Source organism: Alosa pseudoharengus, unplaced genomic scaffold (genome assembly GCF_046254945.1).
Source record: "Alosa pseudoharengus isolate Yale_2024_CS ecotype anadromous, Long Island Sound unplaced genomic scaffold, YU_APseudo_1.1 YU_APseudo_1.1_scf_1, whole genome shotgun sequence".
Taxonomy (NCBI): Eukaryota; Metazoa; Chordata; class Actinopteri; order Clupeiformes; family Clupeidae; genus Alosa; species Alosa pseudoharengus.
The window spans coordinates 51,396,817-51,419,130 of NW_027468564.1; the positions used below are offsets into that span (position 1 = coordinate 51,396,817).

Sequence of the window (22,314 nt, forward strand, 5' to 3'; positions counted from 1 at the left end):
AAGATAGGCTTCAACTGCACTGTAGGCCTATTTATCTTAATGTAGCCTACTTTTATAGGCCTAGAATAACCCTAATTCGCTGGCTATGCCTACCTCTACGTTTCGTCTATAAATGAAGAAGCCTACTGTGATAAATAAATAACAAACTGCTTTTTGGACGTCATAGATTAAACAAAAAAAAACACTTCCGTTTACAGAAAATTTAAATATTTCCATGACCCACGTCGCAGATTTTTACGTGGGTGGACTACTTGGTACTATTTTGTTGTCTCAGGTGAAATGATAGACTAGTCGATGAACCAATCAAAACCAAGTATTGTGTTGCGTCAGGCGCATTGATATACAAAACATGACACTAGCGGAAGGTTATTGCAGACTGTAATGCGTCTCTATATATTGTCATGTGACAAGTTGCCGGGGTTCTTTCTACCTTGCAGTCAACACAGGCAATAATAGCATTCCGAGCGTGGAGCTCTCCCGCCCAAAATGGCAGTATAGCGCGCAGCGGCATCTCTAGCAGCGGCAACCCCTGCAGTGCATCGGCTAAGTGCACTGGCTTTATTTGGCAAAATGGCGTAAGTAACCTTTAAATGTCTTCACGAGAAGCTTACTGTGAAGGTCACTTATTTGACACGAGTCTCTTAGCTTCACAGTGTCTAAATGGATTTGTTAACTTGCCCGGTATCATTAGCCAACTTCGCTGGTAACGTTAACGTTAATGTTAAGCAAAATTAGCGACTCTGCTTGAAAGATCAACACTAACTTCCCTCTGTGCTGTCAAGTCAGTTAACCAGAAACGTTGTAGACTAGTCACATCACCTGATGATAACTTAATGTTAATTTCGGAAATGTGTGTTTCCGGTTCTTTAATTTGCCAAAGACCATGCTGTGCTGTAACGTTATCCTTAGCTACGTTAAGGTTAGCATCCCAGACTTGAGTTAGCCAGACGCATTTATTTGGTGTTTCAATGACAATCGTAGCTAAATTAGATCGTACAACGAACTACGATGTAAACAAACTTGGAGGAAGTCCTTGGTTATTAACAAGACAACGTGGCACTTTTAAAATGGCGACCGTCCTCGGTTCCCCACTGTAGTAGGATGTAGTGGAAATGGCGGTAAGGACACATCCCCAGCTGAGACTCAGACTGTGGGCGGAGTCACCGGTCGAACCATGCCCAAATAAGGAAAGCTCGGCTTCCCGTAAAGGGCGGGGGTGATTTCCACATGACGTCTACTTCTGATGAACTTGCCTAGAATAGCTACAGGAACTGTAGAAGTGAGAATTGATAGTTTCCCTCTGCATGAGTCTTTGGCATCAGCTGTGCCCTGATGGGACAGACAGTTTTAATACAAAGTGAATGAAATGTCTGAAAATGTGCACAACATGCTATGCTCACCTGGACAGGTGATGCAAAAGCAACCAACTGTCACACAAAAAAATGTATGTGAATGCATTTGTGATGTGATTGCTTCTGGCCATGCAATACTTGGTGGTTCACAGGAGTTTGAGTCCTCATCATCCTTTTGTCCTCCCCGTTTCTCTTAGGTCTCTCGAGGCAAAACCCCTCAGCTCTGCTGCCGTCGACAGCATAAAACTCCCGCTCGACTTGTCGTCATCGAAACCTCTGCTCCTTGTGTCCCTGACCCGCAGCAGTGATGTCGTCTCTGAGCTCACAACTCGCTATGGAGGACGTGGGGTCCCTGTTCTTGGGGCCCTCGCTTCTTATGGATGACCCTCTTGGGCCCCTTCTGGACGATGAAGAGGAACCTCTGTCAGAGGGGTGTGCTTCACCCCACTCTTTCTCTTCCTATGCTGACTCTTCCTCCTCCTCCTCCTCTCCCTTCCCCTGTCTCTCTCCCCCTCCCTCCCCTCCAACCCTCCTGGGATCCAAGGCCGACCTGCTAACTTCTCTGCCCTGGCTTTCAGCTGATGAGCTGCTGAATGCTCACATAGGCGCAGAGAACAGTAAAGGTGAGCGCCCACCACCTCGCTTGTGCAATCAAATAAACCTTTATGATGTGTAAATAATTGGCAGTTTTTGTACAATATGTTCTTCCATTAATTAGTCTACATGGAGGTGTAAGAGGAAGTGTTGTCCATTCAAGCTGTTGGAATGTTCAAGGTGGTTGTCGTTCATAGTTGGTGAACCTGTCTCTGTTTATCATTTGCAGAGGATGCCTTCTCTGGAATGGACTGGATGTCTGAGAAGATCGACCTCAGCGACTTGGATCTGGACACGCTCATCGGGTCCTACGAGTCGCCCAGTTCTCCGGAGGAGCTCCTGGCCTCCCTGGAGTCCCACATGGATCTCGGCTTGGATCCGCTGCCCTTCCCCGACACCTCCGCCCCCAGCGACCTGGCTCTTTCCCTGACCCCCGAAGACCCCGCGTCTCCCGTCACCATCCCCCTCCCAGAACCAGAGGTAGTAGCCACCGTCCCTGAGCCCGCTGCCCTGGAAATCGAAATCAAGTCGGAGCCCTCCTCTCCAGCGCCGTCCCCCCCGCCCGCCACCTACACCCTCGAGTTGGGGAGCGAGGTTGATATTCTGGAGCTGGAGAAGGTGGTGTCTCCGGTGGTGGCCGCGGCCACCGCCGGCCCAGATGCCCTTCAGGCTTCCAGCATTGTCCTCTCCCTCTCTCCAGCCCACATCGTGGTGGTCCTGGCCAGCCCTAAGGAGGAGCTGAGCCCCATGCTCAGCTCTTGCGAGGAGCAGTCCGACAGTGACAGCGGCATCGGCTCAGTCGCCGGTTCCCCTCCTCGCCAGGCCAGCCCACCCCCCTCTCCGAGGCCCGGCGGTTCCTCCAGAACCAAGCCCTATTCTAAGCCGGACCCAGACGTCGCCAACTCGCCCGTCGGCGGCAAGGTGAAGACCGTGTCCGGGGCGCCGAAGGTGGTGGAGAAGAAGCTGAAGAAGATGGAGCAGAACAAGACCGCCGCCACCCGCTACCGGCAGAAGAAGCGCGTCGAGCAGGACCTGCTCAACTCCGAGTGCATGGACCTGGAGAAGCGCAACCGCGACCTGGCTGAGAAGGCCGACTCTATCAGCCGTGAGATCCAGTACCTGAAAGACCTGCTCGAAGAGGTGCGCTCTGCCAAGAACCGGAAGCCCAAGGGCAGCACGGCCTAGAACCATCGGGGGAAGATGAGGGGATTTTAGAAATGTTCATGTGTGAGTCTGGGAGATTGAGAGTGGAAGCATCAGTATGCTGGTCTCCCAGTCCTGCATTCATCCCCTTGTAGTCACCATCAGTTGGTAGATTTGTGTCCACATACAGTTCCTGTAATCCAGATGATCGACGTAGTGGCGTGACCTAGTGGAGTACCTTCACAGATAGCTCAGTGATGTAAGAATCATGAGTAACCCATTGTGTGTAAGCGTTCCCAGTAACACAAACATACGTGCACATCCTCCCAACCCCTGTAGTGTCATTTCATTCAGTCTCTCCCTCTCCTACTTTCATCTGAGAAGCAGCTGAAGTCCTCACACGTCCAGTAAGGGGCCTAATGATATTGTGAAATCTTGTTACACACTGAAATCCTTCAGTTTTTTTGTACATAGGCTTAAATGCTTTTGTGTGGATTTTTATTTAATATTCTATTCTATTACCACTTTCAGGGCCATGTTTTTTTCGCGTAGGTGTGTTTGCTTGTACACTGCTCTATTGTTTTCTATTAAAGCTTTATTGAAATGCAATTCTTGTTCGTGTTTGGTTTTCTCCTTTTTGATATTGAGAAAATTAACAAGTGTAAAAATCATGTTATGGAGCCTTTGATCCATTGAGATGATCCATCACACCGATATCTTGAAACAAATATTTATGCACGTGAGAGCCCACTTTAAACTATAAAAAAAGATATCTATTTACCCATGTGTGGGCCCTGTCTGACTAAACTAGAAAATACAATATGCAAAGGTGTGACCCAGTGAAATGGCTTGCCTTGTTGCAGGCTATATTGCTTCCGTTTGTCATTACGGCGTCATAAATACCTAGAGTGTGGGCCTTGTAGAGAGCAAAGCATTCACAGACTGAACAGCTGTTAAAACGCAGGGGCATCCACCACCACCCCTTTCCTTTGATCTGTTTCCAAACAGACCCGTGTGAATAACGAATGTGTACATGTGGCAGGCGAGTGAGAGCTGACGCGATTTAGAATCCAGCTGTTCAAATTTAGCAGCTGGGTGGAGGTTGCAGTGGCCTGTCAGTGATCACATTACGCCTGCAGATAAGTCGCCCATTACTCCACATGGGCCCCTGTAGTGTAGGTCAAACCAAACTCAAGCGTCGGTTATGACAGATAGCCTATTTCTTATTCTGGGCATATTATTAGCACTACAATAAAATAGTCTTAAAATTGAATTATTAGACATTTTTGTATCAAATGTAGCAGACAACTGAACAACACATGGCTCTAGACAATCCCACCTTTTAGTCAAATGTGCCTAAAACAACCAGCTTCAAAAATGGCTTCAGATCCTCAAAAATTATCTTGTCAACCGACCTAGGGCTCTTCCCTGGGTGTAGCACAGCGCCTACTCGAGTTTCTAAGGTAGCCTACTTCACACGACTCGCAGCAGATTAGAAAACGCCCTGTGGCCTAGTTCTGGGGATATATACAGCACCTTAATCCCCTGAATTACTACAATCGGCAAGCCTCACAGCGTAGGGAAAGTAATTATCTCACTTAGAGTGAAACTGGTCTCTTGTGTTTAAGTGTGTAGTCAAATGCCTCTTTCAAAGCCAGACAGCCTACAACTGTCCAAAATCGACTATTCGAGTTCTGTTCAGCCCTGCTCTGACGCACAACAAAAAAGGTCGACTGTTGACGCTTGCTGACCCCTTGCCAAATTGTTTGGGGAGAGGTTATTTGTTCAACAGTTTTCAGTCCAGCTTTGTGACACCCTTGAGCAAAAATGGGTTGTCCACAAAGCAGGCTAAGCATGAAAAGCGTCAGCGGATAAGAAGTCAATACCAGTTTAGCAGCAAACAGGCAAGGCGAAGAATACTGTAGGCTTGTGTAGAGCGCACAGGGCTGATACCAATATCGCAACATTGTAGCTTGCAATGTGTCATATCAGAATATGGAAATTCGTCACATATTTGAAACATTGTATTACTCCGCCGAATTGACTAAACTTTTGTCATCTCCTTTTCTCTTTCGGTCCATGCGCCATCTGGCGTTTGTTTAACGTATCAACATTAGATACCCTACTTCCGTATATCCAAGTATCTCATGTTAAAGGTTGATCGGTGAGTGAAGGAACTTAAACAATTTGTCACTGTCAGATTCTTGCATATCTTTTATGATATTTGCAAGAATTTTAAGAAGGTAGGTGGTTCCCATCATCACGCAAAATATTTTGGCTTGGAAATGTTAGCCAATGTTAACGTTAGCCACAATGCTAAGCATGAACTGTTAACGTGATTGTCGTAGGGTATTTGTATGTCAATATAACAGCTTATTTTGATATTTTGTTTAGTGTAGGCTTGAATCATTTTAGGGAGAATCTTTTTTGACTGTTCAAGTCATACTTGGTGTTGTCACTTCTCAGAAAAGCTTGATAGATTACATCTAGCCTCTACACACAAACTCTTTCTTGGAACCGCAGTAACTTCCTCTTAAATGTTCTCTGTAAACAGGATGGCAGCATTCACCACCACCGTCCCTGAGAGACGTGTGATTTGGGAAGCAGAGCAGCTCGTGGCCTTCCTACACCCTCGCCCCTGGACCCCAGGGACTACTGTGGTGACCCTAAAGACTAACGGAGGCCCAAGTAGTCTCTTCGAGCTGGCTGAGCCAGACTTCCTCACCCTGCTGCTGGGAGCACGGCTGGTGGGGGCTCTGCTATGCGAGCGCCTCTGCGTCAGACGCTGTGCCCTCATCCACCGCCCCAGCAGGTCGGACCAGGGTCCCCCCCAGCTGCACTTGCTGCCCCTGCACGGTCTGGAGGCCGACTGGAGGCCTCATCTGGCCGCCAATGAGGACTTCCAGCAGCATGACCCGGGCTACTGCAGCTCCAAGAGTGGCCCGCGGTGGGACACTGCGCGTCTCGAGGAGATGCGCGGCCGCATCCGCGCCAAGCTTCCAGCGCCGGAGGCCCCACCCAGCTACGCCTTCCACGGCGACGACCCAGCGCACCCGGGGTTGTTCTCACGGATCGTGCGTGGCGAGGAGCAGCAGTGGCGCGTGTGGGAGGACGACGGGCATGTGGCGTTCCTCACCCCCTTCCCCAACACCCCCGGCCTGACCGTGGTGGTACCACGGCGGCCGCTGACCAGCGACATCCTCCGGCTGGAGGAGAAGGACTACAGGGGCCTGGCTCTGGCCACGCGGAATGTTGCCCAGCTGCTTAGGAAGTCGCTGGGAGCGTGGGCGGTCGCGCTTATCTTCGAGGGCTTTGAGATTGACTATGCCCATGCTAAGCTCATACCACTGACTGAGCCTGAGGGCAACGGAACCCACTGCCCCCCCAGCACCCCACCAGAGTTCTGTGAGATTTACCCCGGCTATGTAACATCAGCCAACGGCCCTCTGGCCAGTCCAGAGACCCTTAGAGAGATGCAAATCACACTGGCAAAGGTCTAACAGAGAAAGCCGTGCTTGTCTGAATGACCTCTTATTAGAGATCAGTATCAAGATTCAAGTTTCAAGATTCAAGATTTCTTTTATTACATCTCATTATAGGTTTATAATAGAGTAAAATTTGTTGTGTTTTTTCTCCTCAAAAAATAAATAAATGAAAGGGTGTGTGTGTGTGTGTGTTTGAAGAAAAAAAAGTGGCTTGTTGTCTTCAGCATGAGTTCAGCAATCTAACTGCTTGGTGAAAAAAACTACTTCGGAGTCTGGTGGTACGAGCTTTCAAGCTTCTATATCGTTTGCCAGATGGTAATAGCTCAAATAGTTCATGGTTGGGATGACTAGGATCATTCAAGATTTTTTTTGCCTTCCTAATGCATCACAAACATTTGCCAATATTTTGTACGTCAAACAAAAGACTTGTTTAGTTGCAAGTGGATGTATTAATTTGCATACTTGTATACGACCCAATTGATAATGTGCCTTCCACGCTGCCTATTTGCCTATAGTGGGAACATGTTGTGTGAGTCATGCTAGGGCCGTAGGCAAATACCAGAGAGGTTTATGAGCATGGGAGTGTAAACAATAAAAGCCATCAGCTCGTTTCGACATGGCGCTTCCTTTAGTTAAGCCTTTTTTATCCTTTTCTTTGAATCAGTTTCTCGTTAAAGACAAACATTAATACACATTTATTCCACATTGTACATTGATACGGTTTGCAAAGATAAAAACATGCACCTAATCCTCACCTAAATGTTTTTTCATATGAGTCTGTTACTGCTGGCATGTTGTGGGCTTGCTGCTGAGCCCTGGCTCCTCTGAAACATCTCCCTCCTCTGCTCGCCCACTTTAAGCTCCCCAGGCACATTCTTAATCAAGGAACAAGGGGCTCTCTTTTTAGAAATACCACTTGGCTTAAGTCTCACTGTAAAACATTTTTTTTTTTTTTTTTTTTAGTTGTGACTCATGGAAGATGTAGTCTGTTTCGCTACAACTCTGTCGCAGGAGGATCAAGTGGAAAGGCACTGTGCTGTTTCATGCACTCCTCACATCCTTTTTCTCTGTCAGAGCTGGTCATGTGTTTTGTCAGCTTCTCATTTCAAAGAACCCACTCCCTGTTCCTTGTAACCACAGAGAAACAGCTCCTTATTACTCTGTACAGAGAGTAGCAGTAGTATTTCTGGTATGTACTCCCCAGTGCCTTTTAATCTTCTTTTAGTCTTGATAATCATATAGAAGTATTATAAAAGAAACATATCACTGAAGCTTGCTGGTACTCTATACAGAAATTACCCATAGTACTTGGTTTATGGCTTCATGCTTCCAGCTGAATCAGCTGTGATCTGTGTGATCTACAACACATTAGGTCTTGTCTGGCCTCATTGTATGTTTCATATTACAGAAGGATTCCATTGTATGCCTCTGAAATATCAGTTATGTTGTACATTAGCCCAATAAATGGACTCCGTAAACAATCTGTATACTTAGTTCTCAGTCCTATCAATCACTCCTTTACCCATGTTTCCCTTATATTTTATGAGTTGTTAAATGCAATAAATGTTGGCTATACATGTCTTTTTTGGGTTCTGGCTGATACTGGTTGCCCTGTTCAGCCACTAGAGGGCACAGCAGACTAGAAGAGACCCAATCTCTAAAAACAAACCGTTGATTGTGTACCACTTGCAGTTCCCATACAAGTAACCCATACATGTTTAGAATGACACATTTGAAAGAAAATGTAGCTGAAGCACAAAGCTTGAAGGGTTTTCAGTGTCAGTTTATTAAACCATGTCATACAGGGGCCTAGAACTGTTATTTTGATGCTGAATTCTGTTTGAAGTTGACACAAATTATAGAAGCTCCGAACCTGCCTTCACATTATTTATCTCATGCTCTGCTCTCTGGGGTATTCTGTATTTCATTTTGCATCGTCACTGTCTTCACTAATTGCATCTTTTTAATTAATTATGTTGTGTGTGTGTTTTTTTTCTTTTCTTCACACAATTACTTGGTGTGCACCATCTGCAGCCCTTACCCCAGTGCACCGCGGCTGGTTACTAATGACTCTCTTACCTTTTTAATTACAAACTGTATTAGAGAGTCGTTAAGTGACTAATTACGGAGGTGCGAATGGGGCACCCGGACGGTGTAGGGCTCTAGAGAAAACCGCCGTTGCATGTGTCCTAGCAAGGCAGGAGGGTGTAGTGAGGGCATCTCATGACGGGTAAACAAGCCACAATGAGAACAAGCAGCGACACAGAAGGAGAGAGCACAGTGAAATGGTGTTGTACTTTCAAGGTGCCCTCTGAGAGCGAGAAGCAAGGTGATGACCGTTTATTTTATTTTTTTTCATGTAGGATGCAACAACTTTCCCTAACAGTGTTTGGAACTGTGTCTTGTGTTCTGTGTCCTATGGTCTGATATGAGTCGCTGTTCCCAGGCAATGTAGAAAACTTGTGACTCGAGGGAGGCCAGCATTTCTGTTGTGTGGGGGATCTCTGTGTACCAGCATCAGTTAGTCCCCTCCTGAGGGGTCCTGAGAAAACATGCAATAGTCCAGAAAACAATGAGTTTGAAAAGCTACAACTGTTACAGAGATGGATACTTTAACATTTGAAGGAATGAATAAAAAAAATACAGTGAATGGATGTGGGTTGTAAAACCTGTACATCAGACTAATCGTTGTTTTGTCAGCGTGTGCTTCCTCTATGCAGGGACTTCGGTCGGCTTCTTCTGGGGATTCTGGAATCGTCCGCAGCAGCTCGGCTTCTCCATCTTGCTGATGTAGAGCAGCGGCTCGATGCTGCAGCTGAGGTCCATGATGGAGAACACCGAGATGCTGATCTGGCAGCGGAACGCCACGAACGTGTAGTAGGCCACGAAGGGCATGGTGGCCACGGGCGGCAGGTAGTTGCCTATGATGATCCCCATGACGATCATCACCATGCGGAAGGCTTTCTTCTTCACCGGGTTCATGGTCTCCTTGCCGGCCACCGACTTGCGCAGCACCCAGATGATGGACACGTTGCAGAAGAGCATGACGGCGAAGGAGAAGAGGATGAGGCCGCTGAAGTACTCGGTGGTGCTGCGCACGCCCAGGAGGGACTTGGTCAGCGCGTAGGCCAGGATGAGCCCCCACACCAGCACCGTCACGGCCGTCCGGATGCGGTTGTCGCGGATGCCCGTGAAGAGGATGGGGTGCACCACGGCGACGTAGCGGTCCAGGCAAATGCAGGTGAGGAAGAGAGGCGCCGTGTCCTTGACTCCGTAGGCGAAGAGCTGGAAGTGCCAGATATTCTGGTTGTTCAGGATCAGGCGGTTGACCATATCGATGGGCGTCATCAGGCAGAAGTAGGCATCCAGCACGGCCAGGTTGAAGATGAAGATGTCCGAGGTGGAGCCCTCGGTTTTGCGCGTGGCCACCATCCACATCACCAGCATGTTGGTGGGGAAGCCCACCGCCAAGTTTAACACCTTCACGCCAAAGTAGAAGATGAAGCCGTACGGCGCCACAGCACACACGTTATACTGGTACCAGGGCGGCCGGCCGGAACTCGACCCAGGGCTAGTGGCATTCAGGCCCACTGTGAGGTTACCGAGCGTGAGGTTGCTCATCGTGAGGCTATACAAGGTGAGGCAGGTGATGGGAGTTCTGCAGATAAAAGAAAATCACACGATCACATGAAAATTCATGGAATCACATAAAGTTATGAGGGTTTTTTGAAGAAGCTCTCTTTATATAAAAGAATTCAAAGTAGGTTTCAAGATGAAAATGAGAAAAAAATATCAAATAACAAATTTTACAAATAATAAATTCAAGCTTTAAGTCGTTTTGTATCGCTTTTGATCATCACTGATCATGCTGAAATATATTAGCAATAAACATAAATAAATATATTTGCCATTTTTGTCTGAAATATCACATCAGATCGGTCATAGTCATGAGAATAGGTTGTACTTGCCACAAATGCTGGGAACCGTCTCTCCTCTCCTCCTCCTGTAAGCGAACGTCTTCGGACTGACGAGTGGTGTGTGTGGGCCTCTGAGTATGTATCCAAAATGGGCCTCTCCCTCAGCATAGCTCTCCCTCACCTGGGGCCTCCCCATATAACAGCAGCTCAGTGGGAATCACACGGCCGAGGACCCCAGCCAATGAGTATTGTTGATTTGGAGCCATAACATGGTGGGCCCTGGCGTTTCTGTCCCACGATTGGTTCATGTGTCTTAACAGGACGTGAGTGGTTGGGGTGGGGATGGGGGCTGTGGAGTCCAACGACTGTTTGGGATCAGTCAGGTGGGGCCAAGCAATGACGAAGGTGTGGACTAAAGATGAGTATGACTTAAGGCACCCTGTGTGCTTAAGGAACTGTATAAACAGGTGATGCAAGTTGGCACTTGGGTGCAGGAATGAGCAAATCTTCTGTAACCTCTTACACATGCACATAGTCTGGCTATGTGCAGTGTGGAGACCAGACTCCAGTAATTTGCAAGCCCCATATAGTTGACATATGGATTGCTTAGCATAGCGTCAATTGTTATTAAAAGTATTATTTGCATTAGCCCATCTCGCATATTTACATGACGCATCCGTTATGCAACATATTTTCTTAATCACTTACAGATTTGTAATGGGAGAAGTATACAAATCATGACTCGGAACACAAAAACATGCGTCCACATGATAACTCAATGATGGTGCAACAAAACAATAAATGACCTGAGACAAAACAGCAGAAGCGAAAACAGTAGTAGAGTTCCCATTTGGAGCATAATTATCTAATTGCCTATTATCTTAATGCACAACGCAACAAATCACCCAGTAGAAGAATTCAATTTCCAACTGATATGTTTTCCCAGTGCCCATCTGCCACAGTGGTGCAGCCAGACGGCAGCCATTATACACTTCATCCTCTGTACACACTGACATGGCTGTCATGAAACTGGCATTTCGTTATTTTAACAGACAGGGTATCATTTTCACACAAAATTACATATTTTTCATATGTTCTCATTATTACTCTGTGAGCTCACGCAGAGAGAGACCCTGTATCACCTGACTGCACACGCTGTAGGTCGACCCCCAGGTAACCTCATCTCTCATCTCTGCTCCTACACCGAGGGGCCTATTGGCTCTGCTGTCATTTGGCCATCAGTGTATGTAAATCCTGGCCGTCCATCCCAACCTATACTGACCAGGATCACACTCTGCAGGTGGTTAAACCAACCTAAGTTGTGTGATCCAAACAACCCCTCTACTAAACCATCTTGTGAATCTGAGACTATTCTGGTAAGTTTACTTTGTTTTTCGGGCTCACATTTAGTAAACTTTTTCATTACCCTAGACAGTTTAAAGGCCTCTCTAGACTTTTATATGCATTTCATATGTGAGCCCTTTCATCAAGTCTGATGAAGAGCGTGTAGCTCGAAAACGTTCACTTGGTGAAATAAAAAATAAAAGATAAAGCAAAACGGGAGCAAGTGTGCGGACATTCAACTTTGTTTTTGGATATGTGAAATACATTACATGAAAGGAAAAAAAAAACATTTGGGCCATAATATTTTTATATAAATATATTTCATTAAATGGTTATTATAAATGTTAAACAAATGGCAGCAAGGTGCATGTGTACATTTCTTTCAGGAGATTTAGTACTTGATTATACACACATACCTGAAAAGCTTATGTATGTTAGGAAAAAAATTATTCATACCTCTGGCAAATATTGATTTAATGTTGATTTTCTCTTGACCAATATGTTTGTTCTGACTGAAAATGATGCTGCCACATGGCTAAAGGTTGTTAAAGACAATGTGGCAGAAACATGGAATCAAAAAAAGAAGCATTTGCATCTTTTTTAATCAAAATTACTCATACCCTTTTTAAAAAAATCAATGGAAACATCTTTATTTGCATGCAGCTTTCAAAATGGTTCTCATAATAACTACCAAGCCTCTCCATGTCTCTACAGTCATTCTAGACTGCACCTTTTTAGCAGCAATCCGGGTTCTGAGGCAGGAACGATTATTTGCCATCACTCTGGCCTTGTGCTCACTTTTTTGACGGATTGAGGTCTGGACTCTGGCTGGGCCACTCTAAAATGTTGATATTGTTCTCTGTTAACCATTTCTTGCCTTGTTTGGCTGTATGTTTTGGGTCATTGTGTGGTTTAATGGTATAATGCCGCCTATTGGGATAGGTCTCTCGGCAGACTGCCTGATATTTTCCTCCAAAAATCTTAATGTAGCCTCTTGTTTTAATGTTACCGTTTACTTTGAGAAGGCAATTAGAAAAAATCAAATCCCTATGCATACACATAGGACATGACAAAAAGAAGGATAACCATTCAGCTGTGACAACAACTATCCTAACCTACTTTGAATGACCATTAATCAGAGTCATGCTATGGCATGTTTTGCATGTTTATGTACATTTTATGACTTTGGGACATCTGTGGATATGATGTCATATCATCAGGTCCAATATGTAATCCTTGACTGCAGCTGCTGAAACACGGCTTCCATCAATAGAATATTCAAATTGAATGTAAAGTAAGATGTTATGGTAATGATGGTGTGGTATTGTTGACCCCTAAGTGATGATGATATTTGCGCTGATGATGACAGACTGAATGGTCGTGCTTTTTCCACCTCAGGTTGTTCAGCTAACAGGAAAAAGAAAACAATCACAAAGACATGAATATCAGCTCCAACAGCACGTACTCTGGCAGCTTCTACATGGCTTACATCCTCCCCTCTCTCGTCCTGGTGCCCCCACTAGGCTGGCCGGCCAACGCTCTCGTCCTGCGAACCCTGGTGGGAAAGCCGGGCATCTGCTCGACCTCTGAGATCTTCACCGCCAGCCAAGCGTTCATGGACCTCGTCTTCTGCACGGGTCTGTGTGGCGAGATCATCTTTAACCTCGTCGTTAAGAGGGACTCGGTCGTCTCTTTGGTTTTCAACCAGTTTGGAGGTCCTCTGCACCTGGCCTTTACCTGCCTGGACACCTACCTGGGGGTGCTTCATCCAATCACCTTCATGAAGCTGAAGGCACCAGCATACCGTACTTCCATCTGCGTAGGCATCTGGACAATCACTGTAGTCTTTTTAATATTTGATCATTTTGACATGAAATTAACATGGGTGCTAGTCCTTACAATGATGAGTGTAGATCTAGTTGTGATGTACTTCTGTCTTATCCGAGTGCTGTGGAAATTAAACCAGCCTGGCCCAGGGGGGACAAAAGTCCATACAGTTAAGAGGAGAGCTTTCAAAACTGTGCTAACCCTGTTCATCTTGATAAACGTACACTATTCCTTCCCAATGGTGCACTACTCTATGCTACTACATTATCACTCCTCTAATGAGTTCAGCCCATTCACTCTGATTTCCTACACGCTCCAGTCTATGAGCAGCTGCATCAAGCCCATTCTATTTCTCGTCAAAGCCAATAAGTGGCCTCTGCCTTTGAGCTGTCCATGTTGTCGGGCTTGAAGAAGTTGCATATCACAGATTCTTTACAGAAACTGATATCTGGCTTCTTGTTTGTTTTCTATTTTTTTTACATGTGTTTTCACACACACAAACACACACACACACACACATACTGTACACACACACACACACAAACACACATATCATTTAATCAGTCAATTCTGTTGGTTTGTTATCTAAAACTATTCAAATATTTTGCATGAACATTTCCAATTGTTGGTCAAAAGGATTTTTTTAAAGATTTTTTCATATAGCCTATAATACATCTTTGCAATATCAAATCTAATTTGATTTGATATTGCAAAGATGTATTATCAGAATGGCACACTGTCTTCATTTGTAGCTTTTTAATGCAACGTTTCGGTCATTCATACCTCTGGCAAATATTGATTTAATGTTGATTTTCTCTTGACCAATATGTTTGTTCTGACTGAAAATGACATGGCTAAAGGTTGTTAAAGACAATGTGGCAGAAACATGGAATCAAAAAAAGAAGCATGCAGCTTTCAAAATGGTTCTCATAATACCTACCAAGCCTCTCCATGTCTCTACAGTCATTCTAGACTGCACCTTTTTAGCAGCAATCCGGGTTCTGAGGCAGGAACGATTATTTGCCATCACTCTGGCCTTGTGCTCACTTTTTTGACGGATTGAGGTCTGGACTCTGGCTGGGCCACTCTAAAATGTTGATATTGTTCTCTGTTAACCATTTCTTGCCTTGTTTGGCTGTATGTTTTGGGTCATTGTGTGGTTTAATGGTATAATGCCGCCTATTGGGATAGGTCTCTCGGCAGACTGCCTGATATTTTCCTCCAAAAATCTTAATGTAGCCTCTTGTTTTAGTGTTACCGTTTACTGTGAGAAGGCAATTAGAAAAAATCAAATCCCTATGCATACACATAGGACATGACAAAAAGAAGGATAACCATTCAGCTGTGACAACAACTATCCTAACCTACTTTGAATGACCATTAATCAGAGTCATGCTATGGCATGTTTTGCATGTTTATGTACATTTTATGACTTTGGGACATCTGTGGATATTATGTCATATCATCAGGTCCAATATGTAATCCTTGACTGCAGCTGCTGAAACACGGCTTCCATCAATAGAATATTCAAATTGAATGTAAAGTAAGATGTTATGGTAATGATGGTGTGGTATTGTTGACCCCTAAGTGATGATGATATTTGCGCTGATGATGACAGACTGAATGGTCGTGCTTTTTCCACCTCAGGTTGTTCAGCTAACAGGAAAAAGAAAACAACCACAAAGACATGAATATCAGCTCCAACAGCACGTACTCTGGCATGGAATTCCATGTTTTAAAGTTTATATATAACTTTTGTTTGCATATGTCATCCGTGAAAGTGTTTTTTTTCTGTACTCTACAATAAATCATACTGTCTATACGCCAGTAATCGTGATCTTGATTGCAGTCAGGGTTCCCAAATCCCAGTTTTTAGTTGCCGTGGACACCCTCGCCACCCTCCCAGCCCATACTGACTGTTTACTGTGTCGGCACCAGCGCCAGCAGCAGCATGTGGAGCGTAGCTCGGCCACCCGGCCACGCACTGCCCTCTCATCTGGTCCCCTTCTGCCCATCTGTGGCCATGGCAACCGCCCTGCGGGGGCTATATCTGTCCCCTCTGGATGGCCTCTCTGGTCACGGCGAGGTTGCCCTTCACCCAGGAGGTCCTCTGGAGAGCCCTGCTGGGAGATCCACGGGGATCAGCTGAACTGAAGGTCAGCGCCCTTTTCTCTTAAATTACACACGTAACGTATTGATCGCCGTGTTCACTCACACGATGCTTTGGGTTGAGCACATTCTGCTATCGATGAGGAGAGCTTGGAGAGCCTTTTTTCACCTGCACATTTATTGATATAGCTTCTGACCATGATCTGGCACTAAGGTATGGTGAAACCATGGTCATTGAATGGTAGGGTAGGCTACAGACACCTAACTGTCACAATTCACATTTCCCCTGTGCCACAATTCACTTCATGCATGGCGCATTCAACTTGCACGAGCACATTAGATTGCATGTAGTCTGGTGAAGCCAATAAATCACCATTTGATGAAACTGTCGGATAAGTGATAAGTGTTAAAATGACACATTGCTGTGTGTGCTCAGGGACAACACATTTTGTGTCAATTTCAACACAGCATGTGACTGGGTTAAAGGTTAAAGACATACCATCTATAAAATCCTGTATTTTAAACTGTCTTTCACCCAGCCAGCCACACAATTCAGCTTGTGACTCACTCAACTAAAACAATAACAGAGGCTATACATGCATCTGATATAGTTAGGATCAGATGAATGTAAATGTAAATCAGCTTTCTAGGCCAAGTATACTTGCGTATAGAAGGAATTTGGTCTCTGCATAAATGTTATCCCATCCGTGAATAGTGAACACACAGAACACACAGTGAGGTGAAGCACACTAACCCGAAGCAGTGAGCTGTCTTGCTACAGCGGCGCACGGGGAGCAGTGAGGGGTTAGGTGCCTTGCTCAAGGGCACTTCAGCCGTTCCCCCTGGTGGGGAATCGAACCGGCAACCCTTTGGTTCCAAACCCGAAGCCCTAACCAGTAGGCCACGACTGAAAGTCGTGTTTTAATTTTAAGTACAGTACATGTTTTGTGACATGCTCCATAGGCCTACTGGTCCTGAAGTAGTAGGCTACCTGGTGGTACTTGAACCATGGATGAGCGCACTGTAATGTAAGTTTTGGGTGCTTTTCTTGCCAAAGATCGTCAGCACCCTGGTGGTATTAGCAATATTTGCATATATTGAGTTTCCCACTCATTGACTTCTATGATCTCACATTTTGATGTGTACAGTTTTGCTATTAATCACACTACTGCTATGTAGCCTACGTAGTAGCCATCAACTATTTACCACAAATGTAAAATAATGACACTTATTATGTCATTGACATGGCCTTATGTTCACATGTGAATACGTGCGTATTTGATCTCTTTCACTGACTTTCATTTAAACCCACATCAATTTACAGCTTGGAAAGATCATCATCCGCAGAAAAAGACCACGGTGCCAACAATACAAAGAATTAACAATTAAACCACCAGATGTCATCCAAAGCCAACCTTACAAAGTCGAATGGCGGGAGCTGATGTCATGTGCAGTTGCTTATTGGCTAAAATGGTGTTGTATCTTGCCCGAAGCCTATCTTGGAAGGTGTAGGCTACACGTCGAAGGGGGGTCGGTAGATGGATTCAGTGCCGGGAAATGTCTCTCTGGCGTATCTGAATGCGCTCTAGTAATGGTGGTCTATCTGTAGTTTTCGGTTCACTCCTGTCTCATCTATAAAACTGCACTCTGGCATTGGTAGCCTATGAGCCATCTAGGCAACTTGCAAAATCCTCAACTAACAATGCTGCGTATTTCCTCCAATTTGTAGGATAGCTACCACAATATGATTAAAGTCTTTAGACTGAAAGTGGTGGTTTATTTCTGCGTTAACACAGAAGTAGCAACATATCTCTACAGAGAAGGTTTATCAGCGGACACGCAAGGGGCAAGATCAAGTAGAGGGAGAGAACGGAGGGAGGGGAGTCTTGTAACGAGAGGGGGAGGGAAAGAGGGAGGACATCGTTTCCTCTCCAGCACACACGCCGCAGGAATAGACAGAACTGATTGGGAGAAAGGGAGAAGAGGGGAGACAGAAGAAAGGAAATTGTGAAGCAAAAAATACGACAGAGTTCTTTGTTTTAAGTAATCAATTGAACGACCGAAGAGAGGATTAAACTAAAACTGACTCCTGGTCGAATATTCTACGACAGCTATGCTTACTGGCCAAAGGTGTCGTTTATAAGCTAATCACTAGGATTAGGAGGACATGTTTTAGGGAATAGCCCTTCCGTTAAGGTAGGATATGGTCCTTGTTTTAAATATATAACATAGCCTTCACGCAAATGCTGGACCGTTTGCGCAGAGGAATCGTGACTGAATATTCCAGCATTTACTGAAATCGCTAACTTCGTGTAGCGTTTGGCTGTTTTATTGTTAAACTGCTCTGGCAACAGCTACCTGATAAAATAATTTATTTGTGGGTTTGTAACGTTATCTGTAAAGGATTCATATTCGCGTTGAGGCCTGTAACGATGAACTTGTATCCAGCCTAAAGTAACATCTTCTGTGATACATTTCACTTCAATTAGGCCTAATAAACGCGTTTCATTTCTCAGCTGAAATAGCGTATGTTTCCAAAACTACTGTAATTTGTTATTACCACTTTGATAAGGTTTACTGTAAATCAACTGCGTCCAGAGAAAGATTACTATTATGACCTTAACTGTCTTTGCTGTTGTTAACAAAGCAGGTCTATTTAGGGAGAAAAGCAAGTGATAGGCTAGCCTACATCGCTAACCTTAGTGGAGAGTCTTGGAAAGAAGGATTGGGGGGTTAATAAGCCGATTTTAGACCGCAAACATACAAACTGCAGCTGTATCAATGTTAATGTCGACCGACGTTGCATCAATCATGTTGCCTATGTCCCGGCCACTGCTGGACCGGGATAGGGACTTGGACGCGATGGCGGGAGTGCACGCCAGCTCGACCGGTGGTTCATCGACCGTCAGGGGAATGAAACGAGGGGATCCAGAACCAGACGCCCAAACGGCGGCCGCTCTCACCGAGTCATCGGGGGCAGAGTGCAAGCGTCCACGAATCGACGGGTCTGGTGGAGTCGGAGAGCTTGGCCAGGTAAGAAAACATACAATATTGAGATCCACATACCCTAGTAGTAGACCACTGATTGGCGAAGTCAGGGTAGGCTACAATGACCTCGAGACTGTGCAATGGACTTTGTTTCCAAAGCCTGTTTTAGACGTTTTAACCATATCTTTCACTATGATCTGTGTAAATATTGGGAGTTAGGTGCAACTACAACAATCAAAATGAAGACAGAACACACATGAAGATGAGACATTTTTATTCTTCTCTTTTGTATTAATTTCAACCAGGCTGTAATTCTGTACAGTCATCCTACATGTCTGCTACTGCACTGTATGCATGCATCTTGGTGTTTGGTGTGACTGCAAAGGTTCCCAGCATCCCAAGGGCCAATACAGAGTCCTCAGTCGGAGTCACAGAATGCTGAGAGTGTAGCCCTCAGTGAATTATCATCCTTCCCTTTTCCCCTCTCTTTCCGTTCTTAATTAAGTAAATTGCAGCCTTTAGCTGACTAGTAATCTTGCTCACCCACTCGATGCAGACTACCCCCAATCTATAAATCACATGCTTCCAACCGAAAGTGTTCCACATAAAACAAGTTGGTCTGCAGCCTTTCTGCGGGAGGTTCAACTCTTGGGCGCTGTTCTAATTTCACACACAGCGGAGACCATATAGAGTGGACACAGTAGGCCTGTACTGTAGCACTGTTTTGGCTGCTGTGTGGTCATCACTGGCCCCTGTGGTCAGCAACGTCTGCACAGCTGCCATCACACACAAATGTTCATGTTCTCGCCACCTAACGCAGGCATGCAGCTCTACGCCAGGCGGTGCATTTAACAAGTCCGGCGTGAAGTGTCGCCACAGCTGTTTGCATGACAGAAATGAAAGGGCCTTTTGAAGTCGTGTGTTGCAGGAGGGGAGGTGTGTGTGTGTGGGGGGAGTGTGTGTGGGGGATGTTTTTCTGCAAGGGAAAGCTGACTGGCATTTTTTTAGACTACCTTACTGCCAGCCGCTGTAATTTTTTTTGACAGCTCAGGTTTTGAAGTGCCCCCTTGCCACATACGATTTTTCATTTTTCAACAGCCAGCGTTGAAACTTGAGGCTCTCCTTCTCTCTCTCTTTTGCCTTGCAAGTCAACAACCATTAGTCATTCCAAACCTTTTAAATACCCCCCCCCCCACACACACACACACACACACACCCCACCCCCAAACCATGACTTGAGGTTGTCGGTAGACGTATTTGTTGCCCAGGCCTTTTGCATGGCTGGTTGTTCTGGGCCCTTTGCGGTATTGTATTGCAGTGGCCTTGCCACACTCACACAGGAGTCGTCTAACGGGACCCGGAGGCCTCCGTGGGCGCCTATCGCGTTGCATTATTTATTTGCTGACCAGGTTAACCTATCCATCACGCCCTTTCAAAGGCTCCCTTTCTTCGGACTCGCCCCTCCCCGGACCATCCTATGTGGCTGGGTAATTGAGGCAAAGTGCCCTGTTTTGGTGGGAGTCTAATGGCTCGTTTTCATAGACTAATGGTTCCGGAGGTCCGCACGGCTCTGTCTCAGGCTTAAGGTTTTAATGCACTTCAAAACAGACGGCGAGGGATAGAGTGGTTTTAAATGGTGTGTGAATGTCTGTGAGAGAGAGAGAGAGAGAGAGAGAGAGAAAGAAAGAGTTAAGGAGAGAGGAAAATAGAGATGGAGGTAGGAGGAAAGAGTGGGAACAGACTGCGGGAATGGTGCGATTCCAGTGCCTGCACAGCCCCAAAAAAGGTATTGATCTGAGTGTGTGTGAGGGCAGGCCCACAGCCGTGTGTGTGAGAGAGGGAACCGTTGGTGGTGTGGTGGGCTGGCTGCCTGCTGTGGCTGTAAAATGAGCAGATGCAGAGTGAGTAAGTGAGCGCCAGGCTGAGAGTGGCAAATGAAAAGGACAACCAGAAACTCAGCCACCCATGTGCCACACACAGGAGCGGCGACCTTAGCAAGCCCCATCATCTGTTTTAGAGCAGATCCACACACACACACACACACACTCACACTCTCACCATCCCCCGGACTCTTGGATTGTGCCTGGCCTCCGCAGTGTGTCCAGATGTTGAGATAACACTTTGTCCATGCCACCGTTTGGCCAACGCCTGGGTCCGGTGTTGCTGGCAATCAGATTTGGCCTATCGTTAGCAGTAAAGAGGCTTTTTTGTTGTGCTAACAAGATCTCAGGCTGTTAAGAAGTGGGTATTAGCCACTGATCCCTTATTCATTTCTGCCAAACACTGGGGGGGGGGGGGGTGTTGGGATTAACACACACACAAACACACACACACACATACAAACAGTATTAAACAGTAAACAGTATTAAACTTTAAACGTTTACACTGTTTTAGAGGCTTACAGTCTTAAACTTATTTGGCACATACGATTTTTTTTTAGCAAACAAAAAAATATGAGCTGACGTGGTCCTGTTTTGTTCACAGTTGACTGAATCTTGTTTTATGTGACTTGTGTGAACACCACACCGCTGTGTTCCGTCTCCCCACTGCTCACACGCTCTTTTATGGTCTCAGAACATTGTTTTGCCTCCTGAAAAAAAGAAAAATAGGTATTTTTTCAAAATAAATTTCCCTTACCTCATTCTTCCTGCATGGAGAGTGTGCCTCATCCTTCACACCACTCCCCCCCCCCCCCTCACTCTCACACACACGCTGCTGACCTCATCCTGGCCTCTCCACTCTCCTTTCATCTCTCCCCCTTCCCTTAATTGCAGGTATGGGGCTGCACGCAGGCCTCGCAACCATGGCAACCTTGACCTTTGACCTTTGAGGCCCCTATTGCAATCTCTACGCGGGGGCGTGGTGCGGTAGAGACAGGAGAGTGGCGTGTGTAGCAGCTTTATTGGCCAGCGCGATGGATTGGCTTCATTAGATCATTTCTCTCTCTCTCTCTCTCTCTCTCTCTCTCTCTCTCTCTCTCTCTCTCTCTCTCTCTCTCTCTCTCGCTTCCCGTGACTAGCTTCGCTGCCATTTTCCCCCCCGTGTTGAATGTGGGCCAGGGAGCCGGGCGCGTATTAGTCATTAGTGATTACAGATGAGTCAGCGAGCGGCCCCAGCGCGAGCGAGAAGCGAGAGCAGCGCAGGATGGGTAGACGTGAGCTCCCGCCGCTCCGAACCCTTCATGTGCTGCTTATTAAGGCAACCAACCATCTGCTCCGTTGCCGTGTTCGTTCGCTCGCCCGCCATGCCACGCCGCGCCCGCGCCTGACCACCGCCGCTCGCGCCTGCTATCGCCACCGCGTCATTGTCGGGGTTTGTGTTGGCGTGACGGGGCTTTGTGCTGTTTTTAAAGGTTGTCTCTCAGCAGCGGCGGACCGCCGAGCGCACCCGTAGTAGTAGCACCTTTTGTCGGAGGTGTCGTTTACAACGAGTGGATGTCTCTTTCTGCACGGGTGAGAAAAGGCAGGCTCGGGGATTGTGTTTGGCGACGGGGGAAGCGTATCGGAGCACCCGAGACACCATTAAGAGCATTAGCACACGGCTGATCAAAGCTAT

The 22,314-nt window shown here is 46.1% G+C and overlaps 4 protein-coding genes across 8 annotated transcripts in view; 3 read left to right on the forward strand and 1 right to left on the reverse strand.

Annotated features, from left to right (window-relative positions):
• Positions 1–416: 416 nt before the first annotated feature.
• atf4a (activating transcription factor 4a) lies at positions 417–3,698 on the forward strand. The gene is made up of 3 exons (XM_076291730.1): positions 417–575; positions 1,550–1,975; positions 2,176–3,698. Exons 2-3 carry the CDS (start codon positions 1,660–1,662, stop codon positions 3,129–3,131), a joined length of 1,272 nt encoding a protein of 423 aa, XP_076147845.1. The 5' UTR covers positions 417–575; positions 1,550–1,659; the 3' UTR covers positions 3,132–3,698.
• A 1,285-nt stretch (positions 3,699–4,983) lies between these two features.
• Positions 4,984–6,751, forward strand: LOC143132316 (uncharacterized). Of its 2 annotated transcripts, none has more exons than XM_076291741.1 (2): positions 4,984–5,332; positions 5,644–6,751. In XM_076291741.1, the coding sequence occupies exons 1-2, from the start codon at positions 5,307–5,309 to the stop codon at positions 6,587–6,589; spliced, it is 972 nt and encodes a 323-aa protein (XP_076147856.1). In that variant the 5' UTR covers positions 4,984–5,306; the 3' UTR covers positions 6,590–6,751. The 2 variants fall into 2 exon arrangements, with proteins under 2 accessions (XP_076147856.1, XP_076147865.1); XM_076291750.1 differs by having other exon boundaries at positions 4,984–5,253.
• A 2,535-nt stretch (positions 6,752–9,286) lies between these two features.
• LOC143119446 (G-protein coupled receptor 35) lies at positions 9,287–11,681 on the reverse strand. Its single transcript, XM_076280968.1, has 2 exons — positions 11,599–11,681; positions 9,287–10,232 (listed from the first exon to the last, which is right to left on the reverse strand). Exons 1-2 carry the CDS (start codon positions 11,679–11,681, stop codon positions 9,287–9,289), a joined length of 1,029 nt encoding a protein of 342 aa, XP_076137083.1.
• Positions 11,682–17,741: 6,060 nt separating this feature from the next.
• Positions 17,742–22,314, forward strand: part of rbfox2 (RNA binding fox-1 homolog 2) — a 38,462-nt gene continuing 33,889 nt past the window's right edge. For 3 of the 4 annotated variants that reach the window (XM_076291763.1, XM_076291765.1, XM_076291782.1), the window contains exon 1: positions 17,742–18,804. In XM_076291763.1, the coding sequence (XP_076147878.1) occupies positions 18,553–18,804 (252 nt within the window). In that variant the 5' untranslated portion in view covers positions 17,742–18,552. The remainder of the gene's footprint in view (positions 18,805–22,314) is intronic. The other variant, XM_076291773.1, reaches the window with a different exon arrangement.

What these genes read in the sequence shown, in the direction of transcription:
- atf4a (XM_076291730.1), top strand. Translation starts at nt 1,660, where the DNA reads ATGTCGTCTCTGAGCTCACAACTCGCTATGGAGGACGTGGGGTCCCTG. An exon ending in AGGCGCAGAGAACAGTAAAG is followed by an intron (nt 1,976 to 2,175) that starts GTGAGCGCCCAC and finishes TATCATTTGCAG; the next exon opens with AGGATGCCTTCTCTGGAATG.
- LOC143119446 (XM_076280968.1), bottom strand. Translation starts at nt 11,681, where the DNA reads ATGAGAGATGAGGTTACCTGGGGGTCGACCTACAGCGTGTGCAGTCAG. An exon ending in TCTCTGCGTGAGCTCACAGA is followed by an intron (nt 10,233 to 11,598) that starts GTAATAATGAGA and finishes TTTTATCTGCAG; the next exon opens with AACTCCCATCACCTGCCTCA.
- LOC143132316 (XM_076291741.1), top strand. Translation starts at nt 5,307, where the DNA reads ATGATATTTGCAAGAATTTTAAGAAG. An exon ending in TTTGCAAGAATTTTAAGAAG is followed by an intron (nt 5,333 to 5,643) that starts GTAGGTGGTTCC and finishes CTCTGTAAACAG; the next exon opens with GATGGCAGCATTCACCACCA.